At 36.3% G+C, this 17,903-nt stretch overlaps 1 protein-coding gene across 1 annotated transcript; it reads left to right on the top strand.

The window, feature by feature from the left end:
- The first annotated feature begins 7,243 nt into the window (after positions 1-7,243).
- On the top strand, positions 7,244-10,658 carry LOC145212916 (uncharacterized). The gene is made up of 8 exons (XM_080081162.1): positions 7,244-7,253; positions 7,626-7,700; positions 8,804-8,949; positions 9,070-9,128; positions 9,249-9,354; positions 9,564-9,719; positions 9,836-9,966; positions 10,385-10,658. Exons 1-8 carry the CDS (start codon positions 7,244-7,246, stop codon positions 10,458-10,460), a joined length of 759 nt encoding a protein of 252 aa, XP_079937288.1. The 3' UTR covers positions 10,461-10,658.
- The last annotated feature ends 7,245 nt before the right edge of the window (positions 10,659-17,903 follow it).

The following is a 17,903-nucleotide window of genomic DNA, read 5'->3' as shown; positions in this document are numbered from 1 at the left end:
TGAGCAAATCTATAAAGGTTGACATATTAATGGAGGTTTTCTACTATACTTAGGGGTAGACTGCATGGGAATGGTTCAGACGATTTTTTTGAAATCTATTCATATTTTTTTCAAACTGCATTGTACATCTATTAATTCTCGTTTGTTGTAAAAGGCATTATTTTGCCGAAACGGCCAATGCGGTACCCGACATAAAGCATATACCTTGTTTTATTAGTTGTCTCTTTGCTAAACATTGCAGGTAGTATTAAGTTCACTAGGAAAATTTATTAACGTTACGTATTAACAAAGATATGCTAACTAAGCACATATATTTTTAATTAAGTGTTTGACCAAACAATCTATTTATTATTTTGGTCAATCTCCAATAAATGTGACTTTGTGTCGATGGCCAACTGATTGCTTGATGCCTACAATTATTACATGCCAATCAAATATAACTATTGGTGTGTGACATTTACAGTGCCGGATTAACCGTTAGGCAAAGTAGGCACGTGCCTACAGGCCAGTCAAAAATCCAGGCCACTTTAAAATCAGTAGAAATTTAGCGCGCAAAGTTGTTATTTAGTTAGGCATATGGCCAAGTTTTTGCATGGTACCCTGTGTTATAATTGCAACAACGATTTTTGTGACAATGATTTGGCAACACTGATAATTCTAATTTTTTAGTTGGCAACCCTGATTTTCGGGCCACTTATAGAATGTGCCTACAGGCCAGCAAACCCACTGGACATTTATCATTAAAAATGTACTTGTAGTCATCTGCGGTGTTAATACACCCTTACTAATCAAATTTAAAGTCTAGATTTTGATAATTATTTTACTAAATCAATTTTACAATTATAATAAAACTGCTTTGTATTTAATGTATAGCGGACTGCAAGTAATATTGTTTACCTACAAAAGGGCAAACAAGAATAAAAGTTTTTTTTAGATTTTTATTCTTTTTTTAATTGTTGTCACAGATTACTTGGACATACTTTCAGCACAAACCACTTCGAGATTTCAAAGTAAGGTAATCTTAACGTTTTTATCCCAAAATATCTGTATCGATATCACCTGATCCGTGACTTTTTCCCTCACTATACATGCTAACTTTCACGCCACTATTGCAATCTAACACGTAATTATAAGTTCGCAGATATTTAAATCCAAAGAAATAAATGAATTTAAATTATATTAAGAAGCACAGCAAAACAGTTCGGCTGTTATTAAAACTTACAACCGCTATTGGATTAGAATTGGATTGTACTGAAGCAGTGTTTGATACCTTTTTAGTCAAAATCCTTCCTTAAACATCAAAAAAATACTTCTTCCATAGGTACAACTAAGTAAATATACTATATGCAAGTAAAGACATTAAAAGGGACCTTACATTGACTTTGTCGGTCATGCGAGAACAATTGACTACTTTAAAAACCACATGCAAAAGTAAAGGTTCTTCCTTAACGTTTTAAATATCTCCTAAATATATTTGCATCTATACCTTGAAAGAACTTAAAAGAAACATTTGGATTTAGCTCATGTGTTCCCTACGAGCTGTCAGGATGTTCGAAAACTAACAAACACCAGCGGAGTTTTTACGATTTTTCCTTTTGTCGATGATGCTTACAAGGCTCTGGCAGTGTACTGTGACCAGATGACCGACGGTGGCAACTGGATGGTAATTTTAAACTTTTCATTCGTCTCCCGACTCAAGTTTTCCAAGAACTCGCATCATTAGCTACTCCACACGTAATAGATTGGTACTTGATTACCAGCGCGTGCTTCTCTTGCCTGCAGCTGCAACTCTTCCATTAATTCAAAATACGCCAAAATGGAATTTAAATTTTCGAAAGTCGTACAGATTGGATTTGTGTAAACTACTAGCTGGCAGTGTGCACAGGCATGCGTTTCTATGGACATATGAATATATATATGTAAACATTTATATTTGTTAATATCTACGTATTATGGGGGAAAATCTCGTTTCCCACGACTGTGTTTTATAACCGCACATAAAACGGATTTTTTTAGGGGGGAGGTGGAGTTCAAACAAGGATTTTGGGGGGCAAACGTTTAAACATATATGCATATATATGCAACAAGATTTGTTTTTTGTTGTAGGTTATACAAAGGCGTGTCGACAGTTTGGTAAACTTTCGGAGAAACTGGGCTTGGTACAAAACAGGCTTTGGAGATTTGACAGGAAACTTCTGGTTAGGTAGGCAATTAAGGAAGATTCGCATACCTTGGTTGTTGCTTTTTTGGCGATGGTATGTACTGTTGCCTGTGGTCAAATATCTTTGTGCATTTCTGCTCATTAAGCACATGTTTCAAACCTACTGTAAACGTTTTTGGCTGCTACTTGCGGGAAACGTCAACGTATCGTTTCCGTGGCCAGTTATATATTTTATTTCGGTGAGACTATTTTTGTTTCGAATTTTGCAGTTGGCTATCAACCTGGTCCTGAATATGATGCTGCATATTTACAGCACTTTCAGTCTACCGATAGCTTGTAGTGTTGCTGTAACTTTGGGCTTATAATATATTATAAGCCCAAAGTTACAGCTAGTTATATAATCTGATTTAATATATAATCTAATTTTTTCACCTTTGCCGTTTTTAAAATAACGTCGTCCTTATTTTTTCGTTATTTCGGTTTGGTTGCAAGACAGTTTCTGAGCACAAAAGAGATTAAAAGTTCAGTTCGAAAAGTATAAATGTCCGCCATAACGATGATTGATTTAAAAACACCCCCTAAAGTTTATAAAGAGTAGCAATTTACTTCAATGTCTAAATGCAAATCCATCCTTTAATTGAAACAAATGAGTGAATGTTGGAAGTTAATCAACCATCGTGAAAGCAAAAATAATTACGTGTGCCACAATTGACTGCACCGATTTGATTTGATTTGCTCTGTAGTTACGTGCCTTTCTTCGAAGTGTGTTGTAAATAAAGAAAAAATGCACTTTGACTTGATATGCCGTTTGTTGGGAGTTGATATAGGTGAAATCTAACGTTACCCAACTGCCATGTGGTGTTGTCCAGGAGTTCAAATCCTGTTTTTAGGTGGCGCGAAAATGCTAAGTCATTGGGGTTGTGGAATAACCGTTTGCTTTCATAAAAAAAATTTTTAAGGAAAGGAGAACTGGTTGATCTTTTCAACGATGACGAGAATCAATACAGGTAAAATAATAAATAAAGATGGTAAAACAATCCAACCGCTATGCGGAAACTTCGAAGACCATACTTCTATGGTGTTTCCGACACATATATTCAAAACCAACAACAAAGTGTTCAAACTTCAGCAAAACTTAACCTGCCGGAATTACGGTATTAACGTGGCTACTTGTATTCTCTACAAACAAAAGTACGTGGGCCAATCGTAAAACAAAATAAGCTTTCTAACTTATAGGATGGAATAGTTTGCGTGAAAGAGTAAATAACGTAGAAATGCCAGTCACACCACTTTACTTAATACAATTTTTTTTTCGTTAATTCATCCGCAACGATGTTAAAAATTTTGAACTTGACTTAAATCAAATCATACACAAACAATTAAAAATTGGGTCACAAAACTAAAAAATCTGTGGTGCTCGAAACAACTTCTAAACAATTGGCTTTCCTGTAAACTACATTATGTTACGGTCTCAACTCTCAAGTATTACTAAAAACGATAAAAACGAGACCAATTGGCACCTAAGGTTTGCACAAAAAAGAACGCGTTACTCAAACCCCGACCAAACAAGTCTGCCGCATCACTGTAGCAACGCCCTCTCGTTATGGAGCCAGAAGGAAAAAGCCAGTTATGTCACAAGGTAATTAACAAATATTCCAAAAGAAAACGGTGAAAGTGTGTATAGTTAGAGCAACGAGCTTGAATGTAAAGTAAGTGAGGTAGATGCGTTCGAAGCGGCAGATAAAAACAAAATAAACTGATAAAAAAAAAACTAACTAACGTAAAGCAGATCCGGAATTTTCGGTTTAGGTTTGGGTTGTGCCGGGCAGTGTTGGGTTTGGAATTAAATTTGAACTAAACGGGTTCGATTTGGGCCCGAAACTACGAACAGGATTTCTCACCAAGTTTAGGTTCAGTGAAGATTCGGGCTTGTACTTTCAAATTTAGGCCGCGATTTCGGGCCCTCTTACAACTTTGTGTAGAACACATATGACCGAGTTATGTATTTTTATACACAACACATACAACTTTATTTTCCGAAAAAAACATTAAAATAATGGATATTATTAACTTAATTTTACACCAAAGTAGGCGCCAGAAGGAGGTAAAACCTTCTCATTTTTTGATAAATGGTAAATAGTTAACTAAGTAATCTTTTGGATTTTTTAATGAGGCAATTCCTATAGGAATATATCCCTACGTTTTTGCGTTTAATAACAAAGACTATTTCTGCTAAGACCATTTTTGAGCTTCTATTTTAAATAACTAACACCAGGTTGCGATAAAGAGTCATAGTCATTAAAAAGTAAATCATAGTCATTCCATACGCCAGTGGGAAATCCCCTTCAATGTAAAAATAATGCTGACTAAGCATTTTTACGCGGAAGAAAAAGGGCTCGTTATAACACAGCCCGTATTAAAAGCAGAACGCGTTGTAACTACTTCAGTCCTTATTAAAGCATAAAAATGTACTGCTAAGTATCAAGAGTTATACTTTGTCAGAGTGATAAGCGTTACAAGTAACTGCTAAAGACAATGAATGCACAGAACCGTGACCAGCCTGGGATGGAAATGGTTGAAAATGAATATGGTACGTAGGATTGGTTTTGTTTAAGTTACGTGAAGTTCAAGTTGAACCCTAAATTTCAGTTAAAACTTTTTATTTTTGCGAAGCTGACTTTTGTTTTTGGTTGCCTTGACATAATGTTTTGCCAACCCAAATCATATCGAGTCCTGAATTGTAAGCGACTAGGTAAACGAGTTACTTTTTGAAAAGAACTGCAAGCCGGACTGGGCATTTTGTCGGATGTGGGTCGGTTTCTCACTAGTCTTTTAAAAAATCTTAAAAATAAATGAATCAATGGCTAAATGCTAATTGCGTGCACGCACATGGTGTATATTTGTTTTTTTTGTTGTGTATGTAAAAAAAATCTGAAAATATATGTATGTATATCTTCGTGTATCTGTAAATATAAATATCTTTCGTGTAGGCTTATTGGCAAATTGTTAACTTGAAACACTATAAACGTCATGTTTGGCTCCCAACAGAGTTTTTGTTTAAAGCTGTTATAAGTTGCAATTATATTTAGTAAGTTGAACGCCACACTATTGGAACTTATAAAATAGCTGTAAATGTCATAAATAGCATTAAAATATAAAAGGTATAGTGTAGTGAAAATACCAGCGGTGTTATATCAGTATGATTGAAAACAACGGCATACAAAGACGCTACAATGGAAAAAAAATGACGCAATAATCGCATTTTCCGATTATTAAGACTATTTTAGACCACTACGATCCTCCTTAAAAATCGTCGCATCTAAACCAAGACTACCGTCACTAATAATGAGTCCAATCTATGGTCGGGCACTGTATTCGGCTCGGGCAAAACGTAACTTGTAAAATTACTTCGTTGGCCGCACAAACAGACTTGGCCCATGAGCTGCGTGTTTGAGATCCCCATTGTTGATTTTACCACAACCAACTTAAAAAAAAGTTTTGCGAAAAACTTTCTCTACCCCTTCTCAAAACTTACAACAAAGCTAATTATATTGACACAGCAGTGCAATTGCAATATGTCTTTGTTTTTGTTGACATTGGTAGCCCCTAGTTATATTGAAGTCGTCATTTACAATACGGCGACTTAACGCAATTGCGCACTTTGACATTGCTGAAAAGAACATTATTAGTTCGGGTTTCACAAGCTATATTAAACATTACTGGTCGCATAAACTTTTTAGGCATTTCTAAAGCTACATATCCCGTGTTGTGATATTTCTGTTGTTTTGTGCTTTGCAGCAAACTTTGCACCACCGGAGCAAAGCACCACCAGAGTGAGAAACAACGAAAAACTTGAAACCATGATAAGAGAGACCAATAAAAGTGTCCAAAGCAATCGAAAACTGATGTGGTTAAGTCTAATCTTTCTACTGCTGATTTTCACTGGCGGATTTGTCGCTCTTCATTTCTCGGTACGACTGTGCAAAAGTTGATTTGTTCAGCAATCAAAGTTCAGCAAAGTAATTTTCCATGAGAAAACTGTTAGGCAAAATATCCCAAACGACTCAATAAAATCAAAGCTTTTTACGATATATATTGTTTATAAAACAGGAAAAATTGTCGGCACATAAAAATTACATTTGTTTTTCACCAGATTTCTGCAAAAGTGGAAATGGAAACAAGACGTGGTAAGATTGGATCATTTCATTCATATATATACTGTGTTAGCGTCCCACAATTCTAAACTTTGTAACAGTTTTTTTTTTGCTTCGATCTGAAGGGCACGAACGACTCAAGAGTCAACTTACAATGATAAAAATAATAATAACAACTCTTTAAAGTTATGCCTACTTAAACTTTAAGTATGCCGATATTTTGCTGTAGTCAGTTTAGTTTATTTGCACATAAATCAAACAAAATAGATGATGGTAAAACAAAATTGTGCGTGTGAGGCAGCGAATAACCTCGTGGTCGTTCTGTTAGCCAACCCTCTATGAATCACCCGCATTTTAAACTAGAAGAAAAATTCGGAACGTAAAGGGTCGTAAGTTAATGAAAAAACTGTGTTTTGTGAGGATTTTAAAAAATCCTCTCGTCTCACTTTTACACAATGGTTTTCGCGAAATGAATGATCCCAAGCTGTAACAGTATAAAAAGATTGCGTAGAATGAATGATCCTGAAATAGCGACAGGAAATAAAGCATTGACACGAAACTAAAACTACTTCCTCGAAGCAAATTGATTGTTGAGTTTCGAATAGTGATAAAACTGTCATGAAGCGAATAATTGATTTAATGCTATACTTTTTTGTTGCAAAACTTGACAACATAGAAAGTCTTTGCATTGAATAAAAGTTTGAAACGTTCGACTACACTCTCCATCAACTAAAGCAAACACGTAGTTTGCAAAAACTGGTATTGCACAAAAAGTCAACAGTGTTAAAACCTGAGACACGCGAAACTGTTTCAAAATAACAATGAGCTTAATTTATGCTTACGTATTTTACCAGCTTTGCAAACTACCTTGTTGAAACAAATCAACACTTCAACTGAAGTAATTCAATCTACTGAGAAAAGTTTAACCATGTGGAAAGGTAAGATTAAGGAATCACGTCGTCGAAAATGTCCCTTAAATTTCTGAAAGTTATCATAATTTAATTGTTAAATCGACTATAATCTATTTATTATGTGGCCTTTTTAATATGACACAGTATCAATAGCAAATACAGAACGTAGACATTACCACGTATATCAATTCTAACGTACATCATGCAGTTTGTTGATTAAAACAACGTATGGTTTTCATGAGACTTGATTTGGAAAATCACATTTAAATCAAAGTAGTTACGAGTCCAGCTACAGAGGTCACGAAGCAGCCCTGCTATATTGCATAGACTTATCTTGCAAAACTTTTGTTGAACATTCGTAACTGAGCGTTTTAACCATTTTTTGAAATCAAAATGCAGGTCAACTCGAAAGAAATTTGAGCTCCGTGTCAAGCGATTTGGAAACACTTAAACAGCAACATACAAATCATCAAAGTTAGTGACTTAAACATTTGCTTTATGCTAAGATTTTTAACCCGAAAACATACAATGTTTTTGTATTCTACACCAGCTATTTGAAATAAAGACATTTTTAAATTTTGAGCCAATAACGTATTTTAAGTCATACACGTTACGAATGCAGTTAAAAAAACGGTGTTTTTATTCCGCAAAATGATTGATCCCCAAAAACAACGAGATAGTTTTTGTAAAATGATAGGTCTTGAAATAGGGTTATCATTAGGTTTATTCATTTGCTTGGAGGAAAAAAGCGACACGAAAACAACAACGACAAGATAGTTTTCGCAAAAAATGATTGACTCTCAACTTTTAGCACCATACCCGTATCCATAAAATCGGGCTTTAGGCTTGTATTTTCGGGTACGGCCCTCCAATTTCAGACATGCATAAAGCAGATTCAAGTCCTAATCAAACTATTGTCGTCTATCCACATTTAAACATGTTTCATTCATCTAGCAATGAGTGCAAATTATTCGAGTCGCCTCACCAAGACTAACAACGCCATCGGCCATATTCAAACAACATTGACAGCTTTAAAAGGTCGAACTTTGTTATAAGTTACTATTGCCTTGTTTCTTATGGTGATATTTGAAGCTTGGTGACCTAAACATTTGCTCGATGTCATGATTTTAAACCAGGCAACATGCAATGCAATGTGTTTGCACTTTATACGAAACTATATGCAATGATGCCATTGAAAATCTTGAGCCAATTTTTAGTCATGCACGGTGAGAATGTGACTACAAAAGCGTTGTTTTTTGACATAGATTACCCTTATGGCTTAAAAAGTTGTTAGATCAAAAGTATTTCAATCATGCAATCGAACAAATAACTGCTTTGTGGTTCGCCAAAAGTGACTGCAAACAATTTGTTTCATACACAAAATTCAAGCCGAGCTGAAGCAAAGTTGAAACATCTTGAACACCACGGGACCCCTGCACCAAATAAACTGCTTTACACAAAAACTTCCGCAAAATGATTGATCCTCAACAATAACGACAATATAGTTTTTGTAAAATACGTTACTCGAGGTACAAATATTTACATGCTGCCGTTGTCTATCGCAATTGCCTTTGCAGGCCTTCCATTTGTTGATATCCTTTCAAATTCTGCGTCAAGCATCTTTCCAGGCAGTTTGCCCAATTACTTCAAATTTAAATACGACGGAAGTACGAATTACAGCATAGGTGATGGTGGAAATGATATGTACGACGTAGGAAATAAGGTACGATCTTATGTAATCTCAACTTGGGCCACAGGCTTCTGTTTTAAATCAATTGTTTTGTATAACGAAACATAGTCGTACAATAAAAATTTAGGCTATTTTTTTATTTTGTAAATACAGCTTCAAGTGTGGAGAAACAACGAAACACCAGTGCAGGTCATATACGATAGGACATACAGGTAGGTGCCCCGATTTTACAATCTTACGAAGCGTTTATAGGTTTTATAGTTCCGTCATCTTGCTATCGAATTATGGGCTGATTTGCAGCAAAGGCTTTTATTGGACTTTTTTGTTTATAGCGATCCCTTGGGCAATTTTTTGATGGTATGCAAAGCTCGGCATCCATTCGTCTTGTCCATGTTGGTATTAAATCGCGATGGAGAATCTCGAACGTATTATATTAAGGTAACGCATCAATCACTTACCGAAACCATAATTTATTGATATTTTTCTTGTTGGTATAGACGTAAAAAATTAAAAGTTGAAGCAAAATTGTTACAAAGAACCCCAAAATGTTTTGTTGAAAAGTCAAGTTTTAGCTTTATTATTTCTGTCATAGTTTGCAACCAGACGTTCCGAACCATTGCTTTTTTTCATTACTTTTTTTTCATTAGGAATATGGCGATTTGGGAGCAGACGGCAGTGGAAGGTATATGTGGAATACTGGATCTTTGTTGGTTGGATCATACAATATACATTACTTGTTGTTTCAAGTTTATGGAGCAGGCGATCCTTCCATCATACAGATATTCTTCACAGTGTCAAGTCCAGTACGTAGATAAATACAAAAATCAAGCGTGTAAATCATAATTTTTTCAAACATCAATGTATTTCTATTTGTTAAACGCCAAAATCTTCCCCAGTAACATACGATTTGATTGTTTAGAAACTTGGCTCGACAGGATCCAGTTCTATATATTATGTGGATTCGGAGAGAAACACATTTTATACAGATCACACAGTCTACATTTCAGGGACCGCTCACAACGTCTACTTTAACTATATTCTAACATCCAAGTAAGATTTGTTTAGCGCTTTCGGGATGACACTCATTTAGAAATGCTGTACACAAACTATGTGCAAGACCACATGTTGTTTTTTGTAGTCTGGTGTATGATTTTTAAATACAACATGACTTGATAAACTAAGAGGTTTGCCGGTTAGGCATGTTTAAATTTCTTTCCATCTGTATCTAAAAAACAAAAGCGACAAGAAATATATTTAGACTGACAAATTCAAACTTCCCGCATCTTCCTTCACTACAGGCATCAATAACACAATAGTTTATGTCAAATAACGGAATAATTTCCTTCATTTATATAAAATAAGGTCAATGTGAAAACCATGTTTTGATTCATGATTAACGCGTTTCATTTTAGTAACGCTCTATTTTAATTGTTTCCTTTGATTCAATCAATCACCAATGTCGTTTTAGGAATCCATCGTCCTACGTGACAACCAGTACCATTGAAGCAATTCTGCGACAGACTTTTCAAAACTTTTCAGCATAAATAGAAGCAATCGGTCCCAACATTCAACACTTTATTTTAAGAAAGCCACGATTTTCAACATGTCACATTTATGCTATGCTTGTTACAAATATTTTGGCGTTTTTCTTGTCGTAATTTTTAATACCGTGAAATAAGTAACTGTACATGCCACAGATGTTTGGTTTCAATACAACAAAATTTACACCAGTTTCCTTACTCAGTTGTGCAAGTAACTGTTTTTAGCAAAAGACCTTTAATATAATGCACCTTTAAATTTATAGTTTGTGCTGTTGGCAATTTGTTATTATAATGCCGGTTTAAGAATGATCGCAATGCACAAAACGCAAGTTTAACCAAATTAGTGCGGTTTTATATCTCCCGGACCTGGAGTTTCCGTTTTCCAGTCTCGTCTATGTTCCAAATTCACAGTTTAATATTTGTATAGTCTGCCATTGATTCGTTCTTGTGACGTTAACATTTTACTTGACTTTACTACATAAAACAGAATGGGTACAAAACATTAAGAAACATTTAAAACAGTTTTTATAATCTTTTTCGCTTTAATCATAATCTTTTTTGTGCCATTGCTATTTCAAGCTTAAGCGTTATTACATTTGTACAGAAACCACAACACTAAATAGTAACGCGCCCTTGATATGTATAACTACCAATCTCGTTTATGTACTTTTTGTGCTTTGGAACAGTAGTTGTTTCTTGAAGTACTTGTTTTCTTGAAGTAAGTTATTGTGGTTCGTCTGTTTGTGATTTGTAAGTGTGTATCGAAGCGTGCGTTTTCCGTTTTCTCGCTCTGTCGTTGTGGCCTTCTATGGGCGTTTTTCCTGTTGCGTGGCTTTCGATTATTAAACTGCTGTCAAATAAAGCATCCGCTTTAGTATAAAGTAAAAAAATAACTTGCCTATAATGAACGCATGATTGACTCAACCTTTAAAGTGATTTAAGTTTTTATAAACAAGCATAACTGATGTGGCCGCTAATATCACTGATGATGGCATTAGCATTAAATTCAACAAATACCTTGTGTCTTGTGCCACAATTGACTGCACCGATTTGATTTGATTTGTTATTACGTGTCTGTGTTCGAAGTGCGCTGTTAATAAAGAAAAGTGCACTTTGATTTGAAACTGCCGTTTGTTTGTTCTTAAGATGAAATTAATTCTACGTTACGAAACACATGTGCTGTGGTCTTAATTCGGTAATTCTTAACAAGGTGCGAAATGCTCAATCATTGGGATTTGGATAACAGTTGGCTTTTTATAAAAACAAACCTCAAGGGTGGAGGACTGGTTGATGATTTTAACGATGCCGAGAATTACTGCACTAAATAAAAGCAACAAAATACTAACGATATCAATTTACATTAAAGTTTGCTCGTTATGTGAATACCATCACACGTAAAATAATAAATAAAGATGGTAAAACAAGCGAACCGCACAACGTCGATTGTAGGCTACTGGAATGGCCTCCTGTACTTTCTCGGGGAACTACTTTAAGAAGACTTAATGAACGTCCGTCGGACTACTTACGCAGTCTAAACAAATTACGAGTGGCAAAATTCACACTTGTGGGAAATACGGTATTTGCGTGGCTATGTGTACTCTCTACAAGCAAAACTACGTGGGCCAAACGGATAACAAAGTTTCTATACGGTGGAATGCGCACAGGTCTACTTGGAACACAAGCGACCTTCCTGTTTTAACAACAGGGCAGCAATGCTTCTTCATTGCAAACGCAACCATCCGACGGTTAAATGAAAAAAAACGGTATCGAAAAATGCTTTGAAGTGACGTTCTGTTAGCAAGCCTAAAATGTATCTGGGTACAAATGATCAAACCCCATCCGTTATCTAAAACAAGGGTGGCAACCTTAAAAAATATACGGCCCGGTAACGAACTGATTGCTAACCGGCACCATACGCCGCGGACCGGCGGTTACCGACCAGTAATCTAAAATATTCTCCGACATTAAATGGCGACAAAGAGCCAAAGTCATAAACCTCTACGCCGAATCTAAACTTTATCCATTACGGAAATCATGTTTGCATGCTTGACGGAAAAACATCCAGGGTGCAGAAATTGCTGAGTCTGCATTTTTTCACGCATGCAGAAGAACTTCAAAACACAAATCGGTATATAAAGCAGAACGCGCTGTAACTAAGTCGGAATCTATTCTTTATTTGGCCGTAGTAATACATACTGTGAGCTACACTGATTCAAGTGAATAGTGGGCTTAACACGCAGCTGCCTGAGATTTACAATGGCTACGTCGGACAACGACACGTCCGGAATTCCGATGGAGTTTTTGCGAAACGGTACGTAGCAGTTTTTAATCTTATTTGCACGGAAGAGTATATAACCTAGAAATGCCGAATTTATATTACCGTCAAACAAATCATTTTCCCGAACGTTTGTTGTGCACAAAGCAGTAAAAACTGGATTTCCCGCAAAATAAAATGGTTCATAGGATAAAGATAGCAAAATACATCCTGGATTTTATGTTTTTGCTGAATCTTAATATGCTAATCCTTTCCAGGCGATAATCTTGTTTACTATAAGCAGTTCATTTATATATCTTTCTTTGCCATAATAACACCCCCATAAGGTGATGTATTTTCCTGTCAGTGATTTTACTTACAATAAATAGTTTGGGTTTTAGAGATTTCAAGGCTTTTCAGCATAAATAGAAGCAACCGGTCCCAAAATACAACATCCAACATAGCATACAACACATACAACACGCTATTTCAATCATGACACGATTTTTAACATGTCACACATAATACCGTACTTATTACAAATATTTTAGACTCTAAAATTTAGAGTGTTTCTTGTCATAATTTCTATGGCCGTAAAATAAGTAACTGTACATGTCACATATGTTTGTTTTTTCATAAAAACATTTTTACAACAACATTCACACCAGTCTAGTGAAAGCAACAGTCATATAGTAACACTATCAGAGTAGACCAATCACCTAATTTTTATTGATATCTTAAAAAATATTAGTGTTAATGTTGACAAAAACTAAACTGCTATCAAAAGTAAAAACACTGATATACATGGGAGCTAAATCGGACAAACTAGCGGCTTAGTTTCCACTGTGGCCGTTTAGTTTATTTTTAGGTGTTGGCAAGTTGTTATTACATTGTCGCTTTTAAAATCGTCGCTAAAGGATAAAACGCAAGTTAAACAAAAGCGTTTTTATATGTCCATCACCTACGTAATCATTGTCCGTTTTTCAACCTCTTTCATATGTTTCGAGTTTGATTTATATAGAAAGTGGAAGTCTACCATTGTTTTGTTCGTGTGACGCCAACAATTTATTTGACTTTACAACATTAAACAAAATTGGTATAAAACATGTTACTAAAAGTCACATTTGAAACAGTTTTCCTAGCGTAATACTTTTCTATCAAATCGCTTTCATCATAATTTGTTTTTGTGCTGTTGGTATTTCACACTTTGAGCATTATCACACTTTTACGAATAAAAACACAGCGAAAAACAGTAACACGCTCTTGACACGTATATAACCACGAAAATCATGTGCCTTTTGTGCTTTGAAACTGAAACATTTCCTTACAAGAAAGCAGACAAACGTTTATTAGTTCTGATGTAGCGACCTCATTATTGTGTTCGCTCATGCGCATCGAAACGTGCTATTTGCCTTTTTCTTTTAATCGCCATTGCCTCTTTATAAACGCCGATTTCGCGTTGCTCTGTCTCTTAACACGTTTCTAACATGACCCGGACATGGCGCCGCTGCTCAATAAAGCTTTGACCGCTTCACTGGTGACCCCGCGACTCTCAAACGGACTTTGAAGGTCATGAAACACGCTGTCTGTCTCAAACTTTCCACGTGTTCGCTAACTCAGCCACGTGCATGGTTTGCTTCAAGTACGAGCTCGGGTTCACGTTGGAACTACATCTCAGCACACTGGAACAACGTACAGCAGTGTTACTATTTTTTGTTGGAACGGCACCTGTACCAGATGCGTATCAAGTACAACGCCGACTTCAAGCATTTGCGTTTAATGCACACGCACAACGCTTCCTTCAATGAATTGCTCTACCCAGCACGTCCGTGCAGCGCGACTCCTGCACTTGCCTCGGGATATTCGATTTGTTTTGCCCGATGAAGACCCGACTGATCTTCATTACTTGGCTCAAAAAGCAACCGTGTTGTCGCCATTACGTGCACCTCAAGCTTGCTCAGAGCACCGCTTTGCTCTGCTACTATACGTCATTCCGCAGTGCCCCAGCAAACACGTGCAGCGCGCCTCCTGAACTAGCCTTCCGAACACACCTCTTCGGGCAATAAAAACCAACACGGTTTTTGGATGAAAACCTCGCTCCGCCCCGAAACCATCGGTCTTTTGTCCTCCACGAACACTGTTCCCGCGGCACATGCCTGAGGATAATTGATTGGATTTTCGGCCAATGAAGTACCGACTGTTCTTCGTAAATTGGCTCGGGCAGCTGAAATTTCTCTCCGTGCGACGTTACGTTACCCACTGGCCATCGTAACACAAGCCCGCTTCTGGAGGGGGGTCCTGTAGCGACCTCATTATCGTGTTTGCTTATGCGCATCGAAGCGTGCTATTTGCTATTTTCTTTTAATCGCCATTCGCTCTTTACAAACGCCGTTTTCTTTTAATCGCCATTGCCTCTTTATAAACGTTGCTCTATCTCTTAACACGTTTCTAACATGACTCGGACATGGCGCCGCTGCTCAATAAAGCTTCGACCGCTTCACTGATATTATTGTTTCAAGTCGTTGTTTTTTTTTTGAAGTACGAGTAGCCACGGAAAGTTTATTTGAAAATAATAAGTTTTTGTGGGTCGCCTGTGTTTGTAATTTGCAAAAAAAAAACGTTTAATTTTCTTACATATAGTAAAAAATGTTATGTGTTTGTAATCGTATTGTGGAAACCTCTCTTGCAGGTTTTCATTAGTTTATATCGAACCAGGCGTTTTGCCTTTTCTCGCGTTTTCCCTGTCGCCTTTAAGCGCGATTTTCCTGTTGTGCGGTCTTCCATTATTTAACTGCTGTTAAGAAAGCATCCGCTTTGGTATAAAGTTAAAAGCATTTGCGTTTTTTATTTCCGTGCTTCCAAAATTTTTGTCCACTTATAAATTATAGAAATCTAAAAAAATAACTTGCCTGAAAATTTGACCCATTTTTTGCACCTTTTTATCAATCTTTCATGTGACTCAAGCGTTCATAAACGGGCATATCCAATGCGGCTACTCATATCACTGATGATGGCATTACCATTTGCCGAAACGTTTGTAATGAATGTTGCTTAACAGTCTATTCTGGGCATTATTTGTCTCATTAATGTATAATAAATCTGTTTTTATTTGAGTTTTCGATCCACTGATTGATTAAACTGCTTTAATTTCTTATTTTGCAGCTAAAATTGGACGTTTTTTGTTTAAATTCAACCATCACTTTGTGTCGTGTGTCACAAAATGACTGCACCGATTTTGATTGATTTGCAATTACTTGTCTGTGTTCGAAGTGCGCAACAAATAAACATAAATTGCACTTTGATTCGAAACTCTCGTTTGTTTGGGGTGACAATTGATGAAATCTAACGGTACAAAAAACACTTGAGTGATGTTGTCTAAAACCTGGGATTCTTAACCAGGGGTTCAAGGCCTCTTTTTAAGTGAGTGCGAAAATGCCGAATCAATGGGTAAAGGTTATAGAAGTTACTTTTTACAAAAAAACATTAAATGGACGAGAACTGATTGGTGATTTCAAAGCGGTCTCGAAATTGAAGGTTAATAACCAGTTAAGAATCCCCTTAATAAAGCGACCTTGAAAATCTAACAATGGTTTTTGGTCTAAAGTTTTAAACTGGCTCGAATTTACAGCCTAATACCCAATTTTCAATTTAAGCCCGGTGTATCCAAGCTTCGGCCGTTTTACTATATCCATTCAAAACCTGACGGAAAAGGTACGGAGTTTAGCCACCCACAATGTGTAAAACGCAAAAGGACAAAAATCATCTTCACTTTGTATCCACAACTCTAGTGGCTGTTTCGATCGCTTGTGATTGTTACACCAAAGAATTAGTTACACCAAAATTATAAAAAACATATTTTTGATTTTAAAAAATAATGCAACTGGTAATTGAAATGAAGGTGCATTTTGACGCATCAAAACCCACCACCGAAAATCATCTGGTGTGCAGAAATTGCCGAGTCTGCAATTGTTACAGGAAAAATAAAGAACTTTTCAGGAACCAGTAGGTGTATAAAGCAGAACGCGCTGTAAAAAAAGCGGAACGCGCAGAACGCGCAGAACGCGCTGTAAGTCGGAGTCGATGGTTTGTTTGGACATAGTAATACATACTGTGAGCTAGATTGATTCAAGTTTTATAAACTTGACTTGAATAAAAACATACACAAAAAAATTGAGTAACAAAACTGAAAATTCGTGGAGCTTTATGGAGTTCATATACTATTTGGTCATTTGCAACAAGGAATCAAATGAATAGTTGTCAGCTAGTATTGCTTCTCGATAATTTACAAAACAAGAAAGCAAAGCAACGAGAAACTACATGGAATGGTTTGATCAGCACTTGAATACGCGCTAACTGAAGTAGTCTCGGTCTTTTTGTTTGCAAAATCTGAAATCTAGCCATTATAAGAGTGGAATAAAGTTTTCCATTGCCCATTCCTAATTTTTGCCCAATTTGCCGCGGCAACTTGGGAACCCTTAAATTACTTTGTTCGGTGAGAAACATAATTGAAAAATCAACAGTTGTTTATTTACTTTATTTCTTCCACGTATGTATTTCACTTCTTGATGTTTATAATTAACCACTCGCGTTTTTCTTGAAGTTGAAGTTTATAAAATGTCTCAGAAGTTTATAATTAACCACTAGTTTTACTCAAAGACACTTGTGCACGAGAACAAATAGGTCCCAGAAAATGCAAGCATAATGACTAAATTTGAAGAAATAAAGTTAAATTATCCTATCATACAACAAACTTAGATGGTACTTCTGAGACATTTTGCTTTGTCAAGATCTAGATCAGTGGTTCTCAACTGTAGAGCTACTATTTCTGCGCCTAAGGTTCAGGACGCTGCTCTAACGGCTAGCCGGTAAAACCAATAACTAGACCGCGGGCTACTCTTACTTTTTGCAAAACAGTAACAAAATATGCAATATAACCTTTGTTCTTATTATAAAAGCGGAGTAAAACAAGCACGGTTCTCGGCAACACAATCGGGCTAACGTAGCACTTTAAAAACACTATCAGAAAACGGACAAATTAGTAAAAGATCTCCCAAGCCAAGAAGCACGTTCTACCAAGGCCGACCAACCAAGTCTGCCTCATCACATTTTCACAGCCCTCACGTTAGGGAGCCAGCCACGAGGAAAAATCAGCAGTTGTTCTTGGGGCAAATTAAGCAAAGTCCCGAGGATGT

The sequence above is a fragment of the Phallusia mammillata genome, chromosome 2 (genome assembly GCF_965637545.1).
Source record: "Phallusia mammillata chromosome 2, kaPhaMamm4.hap1.1, whole genome shotgun sequence".
NCBI lineage: Eukaryota > Metazoa > Chordata > Ascidiacea > Phlebobranchia > Ascidiidae > Phallusia > Phallusia mammillata.
Note: the sequence above shows the minus strand (reverse complement) of the source record. Positions and strands in the feature narration are given on the sequence as shown.

Excerpts from the sequence above, each read along its gene's own strand:
- LOC145212916 (XM_080081162.1), top strand. Across the intron at positions 7,701-8,803 it reads GCAACATACAAATCATCAAA|GCCTTCCATTTGTTGATATC; the intron begins GTTAGTGACTTA and ends TTGCCTTTGCAG. Across the intron at positions 9,129-9,248 it reads ATATACGATAGGACATACAG|CGATCCCTTGGGCAATTTTT; the intron begins GTAGGTGCCCCG and ends TTTTGTTTATAG.